General features: G+C 43.4%; 1 protein-coding gene across 6 annotated transcripts in view; it reads left to right on the forward strand.

The window, feature by feature from the left end:
• Positions 1 to 16,811, forward strand: part of cadm1a (cell adhesion molecule 1a) — a 158,398-nt gene extending 141,587 nt beyond the window's left edge. For 2 of the 6 annotated variants that reach the window (XM_088398983.1, XM_088398978.1), the window contains 4 exons: positions 2,133 to 2,225; positions 5,378 to 5,410; positions 11,766 to 11,894; positions 13,031 to 16,811. In XM_088398983.1, the coding sequence (XP_088255109.1) occupies positions 2,133 to 2,225; positions 5,378 to 5,410; positions 11,766 to 11,894; positions 13,031 to 13,149 (374 nt within the window). In that variant the 3' untranslated portion in view covers positions 13,150 to 16,811. Of the gene's footprint in view, positions 1 to 2,132; positions 2,226 to 4,699; positions 5,290 to 5,377; positions 5,411 to 11,765; positions 11,895 to 13,030 lie in introns of those variants that run through there. The other 4 variants (XM_088398979.1, XM_088398980.1, XM_088398982.1 and 1 more) reach the window with 4 other exon arrangements.
• The last annotated feature ends 878 nt before the right edge of the window (positions 16,812 to 17,689 follow it).

Raw genomic sequence — 17,689 nt, forward strand, 5'->3', positions numbered from 1 at the left:
TGTAAAAAAAAAAAAAAAATGTTTTTAGGACCCCCTGAGATATCCTCGGGTTCCCTATGCCGGCTCCACAGTAAAAAAAAAAAAATCCTAGCACCGCCAGTGGCCCTAATTACAAACTAACAAAGACACTAAAAAAAACTCAAATTAAGTGAATTTGGTAAACAAAAATGAGTCGACACTTTCAGCAGGACAGACACTGTCGTGACCTGTTTTTTTGTTTTGTTTTCTCTGGCCATTTGTTGCATAGGAGCCACAATAGCAAGGCAACCCCGTGTAACTCAATGATAAAGTGCAGCGGGCGCCTCCAGAACAAATGCGGCTTGGCCCCTCTAATACGTCGGATTGCAGCCTATTGTGACCCCCGCGTGATGGAGAGCACCACAACACCGGCTGACACTAACAACGTTAACGGGCCAACAGAATGCCTGGGCTATTGCTCGCGGGGTGTCGCCGAATGGCCCCGACTTCGCAGGGGTGAGAAAACACAACCATTAGGCTTTCCCCTCTCGCCACCAGCCAAAGGCTCTCGGCTTGTTTACTGGCGTCCAATAACTGAGTTTCCCTCCGCCGCCGCCGTGGTCGCCTCCCTTCTCGTCTGTCTCCCGGGTCTTACTTATTGGACTGCTTTACATTTCCCCTTCGTTTTAAAAGCTCTCGGGAGTTGTGCCCCCATCGTCTCGCCAGCCACTTAAGTCTTGCGGAGGTGTAAAAGTGCCAGTTTGAAATCATCATTAGCGGCGTAATTAGGATTCAATTCTGGACTCAGGACTTCATTAGTGGCGTTTGCATGAATTTGCTGCCATTATTGTGGGAATTTGTGGCAGCTGTCTGAAAGTGACCAGCTCTTCTCTGCCAGCTTTCCACCAAGGCTGTGTAAAAAGGGGCTACTGATGATCCCAAACATCTGCCAGTCCCGACGCACTTGACAACAGGATCAAACAAATTAGACAGCGCCGCCCCCAAGCTGGAATCTGTCTGCCAGCACACTAGCGACCCAGCGGACCCATTTTCCCCTCTTTGTGTTTTCGTCAAGGTTGACTTTAAAAGACGCACACGGCTGACGATGAATTAAAATGGTGTCCGGCTCACTCGAAGCTCTTCATCTGTGCCGCTGCTCCGGGCACGCCTTCTCTTTGACTCACTTGTGGTGGTTGTTCAAGATTTACGTGGAGCATATCCGCCCCGAGGCCAACAAGCCACTTTCATATGAAAAACAAACTCGCTACACTCGTCGGAGACATTTACCCACGGCGTTGTAACCTTTATTAACTTGATTAGCACCTCCATGCAAATTTGGGAGGTGATTATTTTCAATTTGCCTCAAACTGGCAGTCCAAATAATCGTGTTGGAAACCGTTGAGGATTGCTGGGGGGAAAAAAGTGACTTTTTGCAGTTAATCTGGAAAATAATTTAACTATACAGGTGGTCCTCGACTTACACGTGTTCAACTGACGAAGGTGAGCTAGTGGGGGGCCCGCGGGGGCATTGCCTCTCCCTAAAATATGCTTGGAAATTCACTTTTGGGTATTTTTTCTTCACTATTATTTTTGGAAGGGGGGGTATTTTTTTCCAGCATTTTCTTCCTTCCGCCACAGGGAACATATTGAATGATTATCAGACTTTTTTCGAAGAATTTTGTGGTTTTATAAAGACATTTCGAAGGAGTCGGCAGCGCCCCGGAGATATCCATTATTTCAAATTATTTTTAAAACAAAAGTTAATGAGTCTCCGCTTCCAAGTCATTTGTTCACAACAAGCTGATGTGTTTTCTTCCTTGATGGCGCCTGCTGTGTGTTGTTTGTCGTCGGCTATTCCCTTCATCTTTGAATGCACTCGTGTTGTTGTCATGCCATCAAACATTGGCCTGGCCCTCTCCTCTTTCACTCTTCATCCTGCTGATCACCTCCAATGTATTTGTCTGTCAAGACGGCAGCGCACGTTGCTCATTAAGAAGTTTAATCACTCCTAACAAGCGTCGTCTTGCTGCGCCGAGTCGGCAAAAAGCCAAGCTGTGAGGCAACCCGGCCCGGCCCGGCCTCGTACGAGCGGGCGCATTTCATATTTTTCTTTTGGTGCACTCATTTGTATCCGCCCCCCTGTGAGTTTGTCATGTATTTGTCTTCTCATTCAGATGCTCCCACCACCACCCCCAAACCCACCACTGCCACCATCTTCATCATCACTTCCTCCTCCTCCTCCTCCCTCCACCCCGAAGCCAATCAAGGTACAGTATCGCCCTCGACTTTTTCTATCGTCGATTCCGACTCCGAACGATTCCATTGGAAATCAAACTCCGGGCTGTTATGAGTGCACACCCGGAGATGGAAGAAATATCGCCACTTTCTTCATCAGCCCGAGCTGTGCGCGACGCAATCAAAAGCTCGGCTGACAGCTCGCTCGATTGGAACAAATCTCACGAGGCCGGGGCGCGAATCACGGCCATTGTGCTTGATTATGCCGTTCGATTGGATTAAAAGGAATGCCTATCTGCACCGGGGAGGGGGGGTGGGGGGCATTGATTGCACCTGGGCGCCAGGCATCCAGCCACTCGCTCCGACTCCTATCTCGTCGACACCGACGGGCTGATTGACTGCGAGATTCGCAAATGATTGCACTCGTGTGCCTAATAAGTCCGTGGGGAGTCATACCGCTGCAAAATAGAAAGCAATATTTAGAAAAACAACAATGCCGGCAGCCCTTTCTTTGCTCCACTATAAAAGGGGAAGGGGCGGGGTGGCCTTTACGTTCCTCCTATTATAATTACAGTTGACTTCACGTTAATGTGGAGTCTCTGAAGTGTAACCGTACCCCGCCCCAAGTAGTTCAAGAAGACTAGCAAGCCTAAACTGTTGAAGTGCTGCTTCCGTGAGTGAAAACACAAGTCATGCTCATTCTGCTGTACTCCATTGTAATCGAGTAACTGTTATCTATTTGTGTAGTCGACCTAATCAACTTGAGGACAATTGAACAGTTTTCACACTTGAGTTGAACTGCTTTTCGTCTTGGCCACTAGAGGGCAATATAAGACATGCAGCCCTTGGTACAGTGTCAACATCTCAGCAGCTCTTTGCAGAGGATAAAGACTATAAGACTCAGTCAATGCTTCTGCATAGTTTGCATTTGAAAATATCAGATGCTTAAGCTGATCAAACTGAGTCGAATTAGATTTGTGTGTTTTCACTTTAAGTTGCCTTTTTGAACGTATCTTAAGCTCGCTCTCGAGTCAAAGCAAAGTAAATACCGGATGACATCTTGTACTTGTATCTCAAAGGCACCACAGTAAATCCTCAAGACACGGTAGACTTTATGCCTGAAATTCCAAAAAGGCCAATGAACAATCTGCGCGGCCGCTCGATATGCGCGCGTGCACGCCGCCCAATTGAACGCAAGCTCTCGTGTGCGAAGCGCCAATGTTTTCAGTGGGAAGCCAAACCCATTTACACTTTGCGCCAGATGTCCTGTCCTCACGGGCCGCTACCAGGGGCATTCTATGATTATTACTGTGTGTATGGATTGAAAGCAGCAGCGGGCTCATATGGCCATAATACACTCTGCCAGTTGATTTCATTTAGCCACAGCGGGGCTTCACAGATCAGAGACTGCCAAATGAATCTATCAGAGTGCTATTGAGGGTTTTTTTTCCGCCATCACTTTCCCATTAGACGGACAAAATGGAGCACTTTAAAAATCTATACAACCCCAACACTTGGTCCCTAAGTGCGTCTCTGTGTGTGCAGGTTGTGGGAAGTCAAAACATTGGCAAATGTCAAAATGATTGTTTTTGCACATTTTTCAAGTAAAAACATTGGCAAATGTCAAAACTATTGATTTTGCAATTTTTTTTTTTCTTAGGTCATGACAGGGATTTCCATTTAGGCACCTCCCAGGACCCAACACGAGGTCCATTTACACCTTTACGTTCGTAAACATTCGAAACGGCAGTTTCACCGCAAACGCAGTGTACATTCGCGACACAAGGACCCTTCCGCCTTAATCAGCATTCATCTTTCGTCCGATCTCTCTTGACCTCACCCACCCGTCGCCATCGACACAATATGACAAATCATCGCCTTATTTAGCAGTCCGCCAGGGCGAACAATGGCCTTTAATTGCCAGCTGAAGGAAATAGATTATGAATGTGCGTCCGATGCAAATCAGACAATCTGGAGGTGAGCCGGCGTGGCGTCTTAATTGATGGAAGAGCCTAAACGAGGCTGATGAACCAATTCGCCGCAGTCAGGAAGTCGCAAATAAATATCTATTGCCTTTGTCAGGGTCTTCAATTGCATAAACACCATCTGGCGACAAGGGGGCGGGGTGGGGGGGTTTCACACGCTTCCGTTGTATCAAAGGCGAAAATAATATGAAGGATGCCCCCCTCCGCCAATCCATTTTCAAATTGGAGTCAGTCGACTCGAACTGATTCGATTAAGGTAAATTGCAAGCATCCAACATGGCGTCATGTGGCATACGGGACCTGGGTCGCTAGCTCGCTTTGTCGTATAGCGGCGGGATGGAAAACACGTCTTCTTCGGGGTAGCCGTGTTTTACACCATCAGCAGCTCACAGATGTAATCTATTCATTGTTGGAGCAAAAGCGCAACTACTCAACAACTTAATGCCCGTCAAAGCTCCGAGCCTGTAAACAAAACTCTGGCCCTTGTCAAAGCAAAGCCAGACATTTTTCTTCTCCATCAGTCGGAGCTCTGCGGGAGGTGGAAAACACTCAAGAAGATGGAAGGAAATGGCAAAACGAAAGCCAAATGGAGGAGGCGGCTCTGTTTGGAAAAGCCATCAGATGTAAAGAAGTCATCACGTTTGCCAGCGGGGGACGCTGTTGGCATTTGAGTGTCATCTAATGCATTCATGCGTTTAGAATTAGGATGGGCGTGTCGTTATCGGCGTGCGACATGTTGGCAAAGGGCTCGCGTCAAAATAGGCAACGTATTGTGGAGTCCCGCATGGTCCGCTTCTAGTCCCATTTAGATTTCTGCTATCAGATGCTTTAGTTTGCATGCGGACTTTGGATTTTATATAGTTTTTTTTTTTCTTTGTTTGTTTTTTGCATTCAGATGTAGGCATCGTAATCAGTGGCTTTAAAAAGTTACAATGTCATCAAACGGTTGACACAACACAATAATTCTGAATGAATTTTGGTCAGACACAGCAATACGTGTGCGCGTGTTGCTTCCCTTTAGCCTGTTGTCTTTTTGTCGTTTGTTCTCGAATGCTTGCTTATGTTTGTTATTTGTTTTCTTCCCTCCCTCCCTCCCTTCCTTCCTTCCCTCCTTCCTTCCTTTATTTGCATGCCGTTTCTCCTCTTCCACACCTCCCTCTTGGTCCTCCACCATGTCCTCTCCTTGTGTGCTCACTCAGACACTGCGCCCAGCACTGAACCTGCAGCTCATGGTTGGTATCTCTACTTTCTTATTATTTCTTTTTTATTTTTTTATTTTGGGGGGTTTTCTCCTGCATCCGCTGCATGTTTATTAAAGTATGTCAACGTGCAAATGGTTGGACTCGTCCCCCCAGCTCCTCGTCCTCCCGTTTATTTCTATGATGCTAATTATGTCGCGAGTTTGTCATCTTTATAACAAGTCTGTGACATGTTTTGGTCGTGAAGTCATTCTTTTTTTGAATATAATAAATGTTAAAGCAAATTGTATCATGCATTCAAGGAGCACAGGACATCTCAAACGCGGATGAAAGACATCAATGAGTTAAAGATGGTGCCAAAGTATTACTTTCATTGGCCTCAGCACAAAAATAGTGGACACCATAGCAAAAAATGTAAATCACTATTATTCATATTTTATATATGCATTGAATGCCGCCAAACTAAATACAGACCTTGTTTCCTTTTTCACTCTGTATGATATTTGGAGCTCAAGGCTTCCATTAGGCCAATGAATCACCTCAGTGTGTACAGCGGAGGCTGCTTATGTCACTCATTTGCACCCGTGACTGACACCGCGTCGGAGCGGCGCTGACCGCTGAGACTCCAGAAGTCTTGTTGCCATGGCGATGCTCAGCTTGTTGTGATTTGAGGAACCAGGGGACTGACACGGAACGGCCACCTTGTCCATTTTGTTCGGTGACGTGAAGGGACAGAAGCGTCCAGCTTTCCATTTTAAAATAGCACTGCGAGCAACAAGGCACATTTTTTTCCAGAAGGAGACTGAGGGTCAGAAGAAAACAGATATTGGATCGTAGAAACTGTGGAGTACAATCATGAAGAATTTAATATGCTAATTTCTAACAGCTTTTTCTCAAATGTTAACAAATGTGTGGATACGTTTGTTTCGGTGGATCCTCAAATGTTAAAAGAATGCAACTAAGTGGCCAATGTGGTGTATAGTACTTTTATCCAAGAGGAGACTGTGGGCAACAAAGAAAACAGAGTGCTGCAGGAAAGAGGAGACTGTGGATGATAATACTGCTGCAAGTTAGCGACTGTGGTTATTTGGCCATTTTTATTCCAGTATAGAATTATGCGGTGCAGCAAAGTGGAGACTGTGGAGCATGCTGTTTATACGCGATTATTTTGGTGGTTTCTAGCAGCACATCAGCACGCGTTCCAATGACGTCTCGCCTTCTCCGGCTTCGATCTGCTCACTCTTAAACAAAAGGGCACGTTAGCGCAAGATGTCAGCTCCCAGCGTAGCTGACGGCTAGCTCGGAGCCGATTAATTTCCTGTCTGGAGAGGTGAGCACATCTGCAAGGGTTGGGCGGGAGGGTTGGCGAGGGAGCTAGCGCACACCTGTCAACACGGCTGTCAGCAAGCGGGAGAAAGTAGCCCAGATAATTGAGCGGCGCCGCAGGACGGAAAACGCCAGACTCGGGAGAGAGTGCGCCGTAATGGCCGCCCAGCTCGGCGGGACTCTCAGGAAGACATTTTGAACACCGGGACGCCATTAACAACAGCAGTGAGACAACACGGAGGATGAGCAAACATGCTTTTCGAGGAGTGTTCCTCCCTCTCCTCTCGACAATCTCTCCAATTGATTTGGGATTTTTTTTTTTGTATTTGGCTTTGACTTTTGTCTTTAAGATCCAGTTAGTTTTAATTCATTTTTAGAGTAGATATATTGGTCTAATCATTGAAACAGTTTTAGTGTTACTTTTAGTTATTTTTTATGGAGTATTTGGTTTCGGGTTAGGCATACGTATATTCTTTATCCTCTGCAGTGAACAACTAATCTTACTGCATTCTACAGCGGTTGGGAAATTATTTTTTCTTGGCTTTGAGGATGGTCAAGGAACAAATGAATTCATACCTAAAGGCAAAAAAGTGACATCAGCAGCCGACAGTCTCTTTTTTTTTTTTTTTTTAAACCGCCGCATACAAATGGTTTTCGTGCCAATCATCACTTTTGATCATTTCAGCAAGCAGACGCTTCCGGATTTGCCATCCGCTGTCGAATGTGCCCATCTGTCGCGCGGCTTCTGTTACCTGCTGCAAATGAGACACCTGCGGGCGTTCTTGCCAACTGTTTGTGCGCCACCAAAAATGCTTTGGAATTATTTTTTTGAAATGTTCCTGACGAGTCATTATGCCCCCCAAAATAAATCCTCCATACATCATCTAGCCAATTTGCTATTTTGCGTTTCGTTCGTATCATACATAGGGCAAACCCTGTTATCAGAAAAATCGGCTTTTCGTGATTCAGCTGGCCCGCTTTTTAGTCGACAATGAAAATAGCCCCAGCCGCTACAGCATGTGACAATGTATTACATGAATGCATTTGTGTTGTGATGTGTCAATAATCAAGCTGGGCCTTTTAGCGCTGCGCGGCGACACTAATAATAAAGCGCCTATCTTGATTGTGGCTTGTTTACACCGACTTCCCGAAAGCCTAATTTCTGAGGCATAACGCGCCTCCTTCCTCTCAGGTGGCCCGTAATGCTCCAGTAAGCCGTATTACCTCGGAAATTACTTGGAGCCGCTGTCCCGCGCACGCATAAAAGCGCTCGTTTATCATCGGATCTGCGTCCGGGTTTGCCAGTCGACAACGTGAAAGCATTGAACGCCTCACGCTGGGGGCCAGATGTTTTCATTCTTTGTTACAGCTGACAAAGCCAAAGTTGTTAGTATTAAAGTGGACATATTGTATTATGGAGGATTTGTATTTTAAAGGCTGTTTAGGTCTCGAGAGGAATGCAACATCAAACCGAGTAAATCTTTTTGGAACTGCTCATTTCCGCAGGTGTTTACTTGGTAAAACGATTGTCGGTAGTAGCACGTATTGGTGCGGTTCGAATGAAGTTGACAAATTGTTCTGTCAGTTGTTTACTCATTCAAATGGGGAGGCATGAAAAGTTAATGAAAAAGCTCATCCGAGAGGTCGAACGCAGAATTTTGCCATAGGCTGTTTGTTGCTAACATTCAAATGCAGCCATTTTTCTCTCATTCAGGGGAGTTGGCACACTTCCCATAGCCGGCCGGGCACAGCGAATGTCTGGCGGCCACGCGTGTTAACGCAAAACCTTCCATGTCGTTTTGCCAGGCACCACAATAAACACGGCCTCACTGTGTTGCTACAATGCAGACAGTGGACAATGTCCTCAATTCCGTCTAATTCTTTTTTTTGTTTTGTCATTCTTGAGATTGTCACCTTACTCACTCGCATCTTTTTAAGTTCAGTTCTTGGGGAGAAAAGTCAGCTAAGTGTGAGCACCCAAGTGACGTTTAGCTCAAGCGGCCTCCGTAATGGATATTTTCCTGGCAGTCCACTTATAGGCAGCTCGCTAACAGCGGAAAGATAGGGAAGGTTACATTTTTGCGAGGGTTGATAATCATACCTGAGAGAAGCCCCTCCCCTCACTCCCGCCTGCCCACCATTAACAGGACTGATGCACATCGCCGCAATGAGCCACAAACTCATTTGGCCTCGGGAGCCGCGGCAAGTCCTCGTTGCGTCGGAGTAAGTCACTCCCGAGACCACTAAAAGCCATTATTAGAAGGTGTTTATCGAGCTCGCCGCGGCCTAGAAACGGCGCAATATCCCGAGAACGCTTATAGCCCATAATTATATTACATTTTGGATGAAGACTGGCCCTGATTAGACAAATGATAAATGAGTCCATTAGGGAAAAGATACACGGTTCCTCGAGTGCTAATGGACTGTTGGTTTATTCCTGGAATGACTTTGAATGTTTGCTTTGCTTTGAGATGGAAAGAAAACATCAATTTATACTAAAAAAAAAATCTATTAAAAAGAACCACTAAATTGGTACGGAAGGGAAGGTCGCTGATGTTTTTTCAAAGGTCATACAGCCATGAAATATGCAATAAACAAAAGAAGCTGAGTAAGCATGAATAGGCAGAAACAGAATCCAAAGGCATGTCATTGTTTTTTTAATTGTCTTCAAATGTTAAACAATTGTCCAACTTTTAACTCTCGCCAGCATTTCCCCTAATTAAAGCACCTTCTGACGTCATGCAAAAAAGTCACTCTATATGAGAGCGGCGTCGCATCGTGTCGCGGCGCGCACCACCCGAAAGGAGAAGCTCCAGGTGACATTTTCAAATAGGTTCAATGAATAGGTTGCTGGCGACTTTAATTACATTTACTCTTTAGGCGAGAGAGAGTGGATCTTGACAAGGCAACGTGCTCTTATGACACCCCGCCCGCCCACTCGCCACTCGCTGATTGCCCCTCTATCTGGCGACGGCAGCGCGCGAGCACGTCAGCCAAATCACCGATGCTTAATTAGCAGATTAGCAGATCCAATTAGGAGATCTCCTCAGTCTCAAATCAAGGCCCCTGTCAGCCCGTCCTATGAAAAATGAGATCCTCCACCTTGGCACTTGTGTTCTTGCATTGCTGCCACTCTCTCTGTTTATCCCCGTGGACACTTGGAGAACTGCCCTGCTTAATCGTTTGTCTTTCAGACGTATATTAAATGGAGACCTTACTGGAGATGACAATTTAGTTTGACCTGGAAACAGTTCATACGATACATAGATTTCATGTCAAACCCCAAAAAAGCGGAAATAATATTAGTTTTGGGCTTTTCTTGGCAGAGGATAAAAAATATATGCATATTGATATAAGCTGTTTAAAAGTTTGTAATTTCGGCAAGCTCACTGCTAGTTACATCAACCAGTCTGAGGTGTTTTAAATTAGATGTTAGCATAAAAATAGTGGGCTGGCCTAAGAGGAAGCTAATGCTAAACACATTCTCTTGGTGTCATTAGTCAACTTCACCTTTTTTGAAGGAATTTTTCATAATCTGTCAAACTGCTGCTTGTTGCAAAGTTCACCGCCACCCTCGCTTGCGCACGTAACCAACCAAGAAAAATAAAACTAAGCAAAAAAAAATATATGCAGAGGATATTGGAGTGATGTTGTGGCAGTACACATCTGAATGACTGGAACTATCCCTCAAGCCAAAAATCAATGTTAATGACCATCTGTCCTGTTCACCTACATCGTCTAAATGGCACTATGGGGAAATGATGTCAAAATTTTTCTTCCTCTTCACCTTCAACTGCAGTTAAACAAAACGGTTTGTTTGGAATGGCAATGCCCCCGTCATTCTGCTCCCAAAGAAGACATTGATGAAAAGGCAATAAGTGCGTTTCCCCCGAGCGCTAGCTGTAGTCATTGTGGAAAGCATTTTAACTTTAAGCTAGTTCTTTCCACAAATGTAGTGTCTTGCGCCGAGTGACAGTAATTGCTCATAAGTGACGCTCACTGATATGACATGCAAATTGCATTATATGGTTTCATCGTGGGCCAAGTGCTTTCAGGAAATGACAGCAAATGTTTTCCAGCCGCATCCTTATTAAATATGACATTCAGACAAACTTTATTGTCACGCAATGGCGTCTTTACCGTTTCTTAAATGCACCGTATATGTCCCTTCCCTTGGTTCCCTGTAGGCCAGAGTCCACATTAACATCGTAATAGGAAACAATGTTAACGTAGAGTTGGCCTAAAAGCAATTGAATGTCAGACGGATTTCCGCTCGGTTTAATTGAAGCCGCTGCAGTGCGCTGAAAGCCAAATCTAAAGTCAAAATAAGCCCTTTGGATTCACCTGGGGGGAACAATTTTGTCAAGTGTGGCGTCGGCCCTCCCATATTGGCTGATGTTGTTCATCATTTTTCTCTCTTCCGTTTCTGGCATTCATTAGTAAAATGTGGCCTGGTCCTTCTGCTTCCTGGACCCGGCTCCAGCAAATCCCTCAGTGGGAAGGGGGTTAGCCAGCTACTACAGCTAATGGATGACGTGAACAGATTGCTAACAACTGATGGCAAGCATCCCTCATGGCCTTATTTCCCTTTAGAGTCTTTAGAAAAAACGATAGCCAAGAAGTTGGGAACCAGAAAGCACTGTGAAAAAAAATTGAATGATTGTTTGTCTCTATGACCTGTGCTTGACTGAAATCGACTGGGATAGGCTCAAATCAGAAGGAGCTTTTAGTCAACAAAAAAAAAAAAAAAACAACACGCAGACGAGGGTTAAGCACTTGAGTTGTTTGGTTATGGTTGAGGTCTACAAAGATGGATGATTAGCTGAGATGTGGATTGGATTTAAAGTCATTATCAGATAAAGCCGTTTGTCTCTCCACCAAAGCTACCGCACGCAGTGATTATGTGACTGGCTTTCTTTGTGGAAAGCCGTCTTTTCTTTTCATGAGATATTCTCCTGATGTGAATTGTTAAAGCCTACATTAGCATAGCCATTTCTCTCTGTCCTCTGTGTTCTTTTAATACAATTAATGAGGCTCCTTTTTTTTTTTTTTTTTGTCGTAGATTCTCGAGCCGGCGAGGGAGCCCCCAGAACGGTGGACCACGCGGTGATCGGGGGAGTCGTGGCTGTGGTGGTCTTCGCCATGCTCTGCCTACTCATCGTCTTGGGACGTTACTTCGCCAGGCACAAAGGTAACCCATATCAGTCAATGACTTGGCATATACAGATACCAGTCATGCTCGTAACTTTTTAATCAGCCTACCATTATTTGGTGGCTACTAGGGTTTGACAACTGATTCTTCTAGACACCAAATCTTAGTGCAATCCAAAAAGTGGACTCTGCTGCGTTCAAGATATAATCTGTTGAATTGGATTATATTCAATTGTCAATTGGGGAAAAAAAGTTATTCTTGTAAGGCAGGGGTGTCAAACTCATTTTTTTCGCGGGCCGCATTGTAGTCATAGCTTCTTTCGGAGGGTCATTATGATAAATTTATGAGCATCTCATATTATATACAGTAAAAGCTACAAAACAAACTGACAAATAACATGTTTTCAAATTAGATGAGTAAAACCTGGTCAAATATAAAAAAAAAAAAAAGATAATATTAAAAGTGAAGACAATTTGTAAATTCTACTAATGACACACGAATTTGATGCACAATTTCTCTTCGCGGGCCACATAAAATGATGTGCAGGCCGTATCTGGCCCCCAGGCCTTGAGTTTGACACCTGTGTTGTCAGGGGTCTCTGAATGGAAACAAAAACTCCGAGAACCCCTTGCCTATGTGGTTTTCTTGCAGCTGGTTAAATCTAGGTCACAAAGATGTATGGTTGGTATGAAGACGGTACTCGTTGGCGATCCCTAATGAGTTCCAAGGGTGGAAGGTCAGGTGTACATGACAATGAAAAAAGAAGGTGTCAAGCATACCCTATTTGCACTTCCTGTCCACATGGATGGTCAAAAGGTGGAATCAGCAACTTGAAAATGGCATCATTGCTCATTTTGTCGGAAAATCTGCTCAGTGAGTTTCCAAGTGGCCCGCCGGTTCAATTTCCGTTGACCCCTGCAAGGTCAGTTCAGAGCCACCGGAGAAGTCCATCTCCAAGGTGCAAGGCTCACCACATGCTGGGAGATTAGCATGATCAAGTGCCGCAGGCTCCTTTTAATCTTTGGTGTCATCTGAGCAGCAGGCAGTCGCTGACTAGGAGTATAAAGGGCTGGAAAATTCTGCCCAATTTCCAGATGGGTCCCGCTAAACGGGAATTTCGGAAATACGGTCACGTGGTGTGTCCTCATGTGTAATTGTGAAATGTTCTCCCTCAGGTACCTACTTCACACACGAAGCCAAAGGGGCGGACGACGCGGCCGACGCCGACACGGCCATCATCAACGCCGAAGGCGGCCACACCAACTCCGACGAAAAGAAGGAGTACTACATCTAATCAAAGCAGGACCCCGACACCTTCAGCGTCCTCTTTAGGACGCGGCTGTTTCTGGGGGGACTCGGGGATTGGGGGTGGGGGGGGGGGGGTAGAGGGGATCTGAAATGGTCACCTTAATGGGTGGGAGTCGCGAGAAAAAAAAAGCAGTTTGTCTAGTCTCGTCCGCAAATGTAGGTTGGAATGTTTTATGTGTTGTAGGGAAAAGAAATCAAAGGACGGTTTTTAGGATGCGGACAAGAGGAGGACGCAGGGGGTGGGGGGTGGGGGGTCAGACAGCTTCACCGTTCAGCACCTACCTAACGACATGTTTATTTTCTTGTTGATGTTGTCGAGTCCCCGACCGTTTGCAGAAAATTCTGTGCCTTGTTCGGATTTTTTTTCGTGGCGTTCACAAGCTCCCACCTTGGGTTTCTGTAGAGGGTACAAAAAAAAATGACAGCCACCCCCCCCCTCCCGCTCGTCCCCAACGACTACCGCCACCGCTTCCTCTTTAACGTCAAAACACTTCATAACAATTGAGTATACTGTGATATATCTGCGACTCGGTTTTGTCCCACCCCTTGGGGAAAAATGCAAGGAATGCGTCACCATATCATTGTACATAATAATGAGAATAGTTGTAGACTGTTGATGCCCCCACCCCACCTCAACCTCCGCACTCCCTGTCAAAAATGACCAACCACCGTCAGAGTATAATCAAAAAAAAGACAGCAAAAAAACAATCTCTTTTGTTGTTTTTGAAGAAACTCATGCTTGGTAACCTCCGCCGGCCGCACAATGCCCACCATGTCATTATGTTGATTGCATATTCTGCACTGTGTTATTTTCATCCCCCCCCCCACCCCCACTGCTTTTTCCAAGCGACTTCTAATTGAGTCCCGATGGCGACACGCAACGGAATTCCAGTTTCCCCACTGGCATTGTAGGAAAGTTTGAAATATTTGCTGTTGTTTTCATGTAGAATGAACTCCAGCCCATTTTGCACATGCTGACCAAAACGATTTGCAATCTGTCCAGACGTGGATTTAATCAAACATTTCAAATTTGTCTTCGGAAATGGCGAGGTCAGCTAATTTGTATAGTTTGTACAAAAGCGCTACATTAAATCTTTATTTGGAAATATTTGTTCTTGACACTAATTGTCATAATGCCGGTGGAAGGTAAACTCTCCGGGACACTAACGACTTTATTATTTTTCTATGCTCCCCATTGCTAGTGTGCTTTTTTTTTTTTTTTTTGGTTAAATTTAATTTCCACTTGCATGAATGTGTTGGCTGGATTTCTTCTCGCTCTGTTGCTTTTTTTTATGTCACCTGCCAAAGCGAAACTAAAAGTTTGTATTGTCAGTGGCCAGGGAAACGCAGAGGAATGTCAGAATGTTTCCGGCTGACGTTGAGTTGCGCGAGTGGGATTTTTGCATGATGGCGCGAGCATCTTGAGGTCGGACCCAAGGTCCAATCGAACGTTGTCGTTTGTTTGTCAATGTGTTCACACAGAAAGCAGCATGCCTAACGACATCGCTCCCGTTCCATTCCAAACATTCCATTACTATTCAACCAGTTAGCCATCATGGCTAATTAAATGTACATTATTTCATAACATTTCGCAATCACAACAATGTTTTTTTCTATTTTGAAACAAATTATAATTTTACAAAGTTAATACACTAAAGTACGCTGAAAACGACCGTAAATTTCTTTAAGTCAGAGAAAAACAAAAAATACATTGGGGAAATATTAGTGACCCTTCAACAAAATCTCAGTTCTTCGGGAATTCAACAATTAACGCAAGCAGTTTTTGTTTCGGAATTTTGACACACTGTACTTTTGAGTGTTCGTTACAATATAGAAGCAATATCAACGTGAAATCAGAAAAATTGGAAAGAGTCGCCGTCAAAACCTTTGTCCAGCTTTTGTTCTAGTCTGACAACTTCAATTGTGTTTTCCGCTGAAAAAAAAATCTTTGCTTTCCATTGGACAGCGGTGACCTTTTGGTCTTATCTTTCAACATCTGCTCTTATTTGGTCAAGAAATGACGTGGCAACATTAGCATCAACAAATAACCCCCCGGGTCTTTTTCGGATGGTTCGCTTTGGCATCGCTGAAAAATTATGTCGTCGTTAACGTCCCTTCGGAAAGTCTGCTTACTGACTTTGTGGACACCTTCAATACTTTCCTAGCACGTTTGACAAGGTAAATTTCCTCATTACATACGATAGCTTTAATATCATCATGCACGAAGAAAAACAAAACAGTCACAACGTAGGAAAGAGTTTGGGGCATACCCCCCCCCCACCCCCACTTGATGTTTTTACTAGAACGTGCATTGCAGATAAGATCCAAGTCCCTTCCGTTTTGATTCAGTTCAGCGTGAATACACTGTATATGTCCATGACACTGTTTGTTGTTTATGCGGTTGGGTCGGGAACAGGAAAGGGTTCAAATTTGAACTTTGATGTTTTATGGTCAACTTATTATTATTATTATTATTATTAGTGTTTTTAATGTTGCTTTTTGAGAATCACGGAGAAGCAGGTTTGATTTTTTTGAATGAGACTTCAATCTATATTTCCCAATAAATGATAAAAAGGGATGACACTTTTCACCTAACCAAGGTTGCCGAGTTAAAATTGTTTTCAGATTTACCCATGAAATATATTGAAAATTATTGTTCACAATGAATCCAAAGTATATTGAGTTATCCGGTTGCAAAGAAATTGGTCAAATGGTCAGCAAATATGAATTTGGGAACTCATTTATTAAAAAAAAATTGTATTTAATCTCAAATTTATTCAATATTTTTTAAAAGAGTTGTAAATCTGTTTTATGATTGATTTTTCAGATACAAAAAAAATTGACGGGATTGACCAAAATTTTTAATGGGCGATCACTCCCAAAATTTAAAACGACATGCTTTTCAGTTTTCAGATAAATTCAAGATGAACACCATCTTTTTTGTCCTATTGCTTTTTTTCTTTTTTTCTTTTTTAATGGCCGACAAGTCATTCCGTATAGCTCTGTGAAAATAAATGGGTTTTAAATTTAAGGATTCGGTTGTATGTGAAGTGTATTTTCTACTAAATGTCCATTCAAGTTCAAAAAATTGTGTTGAGAATGTAATTTTTTAGTACATTTTTTTAAATACTGCCCTCAGGTTCATGTGTGACTTCATCACTTAAATGACATCAAAACAAAAACGTCCAACATGGAAATTGACGGCAAATTGGTGAGCTATTTAGCATCTGTGTTGTACATGCTTTCTGTATTTTTCTTAATTAATATTTGGTGCACTGTAAAAGTTGTGCAAGTACTGCTTTTGTGTTGACATCAAGTGTACAGGGATGGGAAAAGTTTTCGTCGTATTAACTGTCCACCTCAAACACACTGACCGACCGACCGCCGCCTTTGGAAGCTCCCAAAAAGAAAAGAAAAAAACAATTGTGTCACCGCTCATTGTTTTTGTTTTGTTCTTTGGATTTTTTTTTTTTTTTTTGGTCTCTCAGCTGTTCCTGGGAAGTGTTCATGTGTTTTAAAGGAGGAGAGGAGAGCCACATTCCCATACACATTTTGTATTGGTTCATAAATAGACATTTTTACAGAGAAAAAAAACAATGAAGAGTTCTTGTCTTAATAAAAAAGAAATGATATCAATGTCCAAAATAACTGACATTGTTATTTTCTTACATTTTTGAATGATGATTAGAAGGCAAATTTAAATTTAGTTTGTTTACTTTTTCAAACCCAAAAATGAAATATATATCTCAAAAAACAGCGAGTAACATGTTTTGGATAATGATGATGTATGTTTTGAATTTTTAGTGAGAAAATTTGGTCTATTTTTTTTCTTTTTAAGATTTTTTTTTATTTTCTATAATGTGCAAAACGTGACAAAAATTGATACATTTGAAATTTTGGATGACAATATAACAAAATTCAGAGATATATGCGTTTTATTTTTGGAGTGAAAATTAAAATTGGCCAAATTCTCTTCAAAACTTTCCTCTCTGGAAATTGATTTCTTGGTGAAGACGGTGAACTGTTCACCTAAACAAAAATGCAGCCAGACCGCTTATTGATTAGAGCTCAGTCAATAATGATGAGAAGCGAATTTTAGCTCTTCTAAAAATGTATCCCTCCGTTCTCATTTAATGTCCGTGGCGCTTATATTAAGTATTCCGCTGACGTGTGGCGCGGAGGAAGATATTATCTTTTTAATTACATTTTCACCTCGGGCTCTCCTCGTAGCGCCCGTGGCGCAGCGTAATGAGCCAACATCTTAAATAAGTAAAGGTGATACTGCTATTGATTAGAAAGTGAGAACGGCCGGCTGGCCGGCTATCAGTCATTGAAAATGAACTTGTGAGTGCATGTTTAATGCGCACGCCAGTTGCTCTTTTAAAGAGTCATTACTCAATATCCTCCAACAACTTGCATAGAAATTCCATTCGCTGCACTTTAATTGCATTTGGATCGTCGGCATCACCTTATTGGTGACTGGCGCCAATTTTAAGAAAAGTCAGCAAGGACATCATTTCGAATGA

This window comes from Syngnathus floridae, chromosome 15 (genome assembly GCF_059516105.1).
Source record: "Syngnathus floridae isolate MCC-2025c chromosome 15, RoL_Sflo_1.0, whole genome shotgun sequence".
Classification (NCBI taxonomy): domain Eukaryota; kingdom Metazoa; phylum Chordata; class Actinopteri; order Syngnathiformes; family Syngnathidae; genus Syngnathus; species Syngnathus floridae.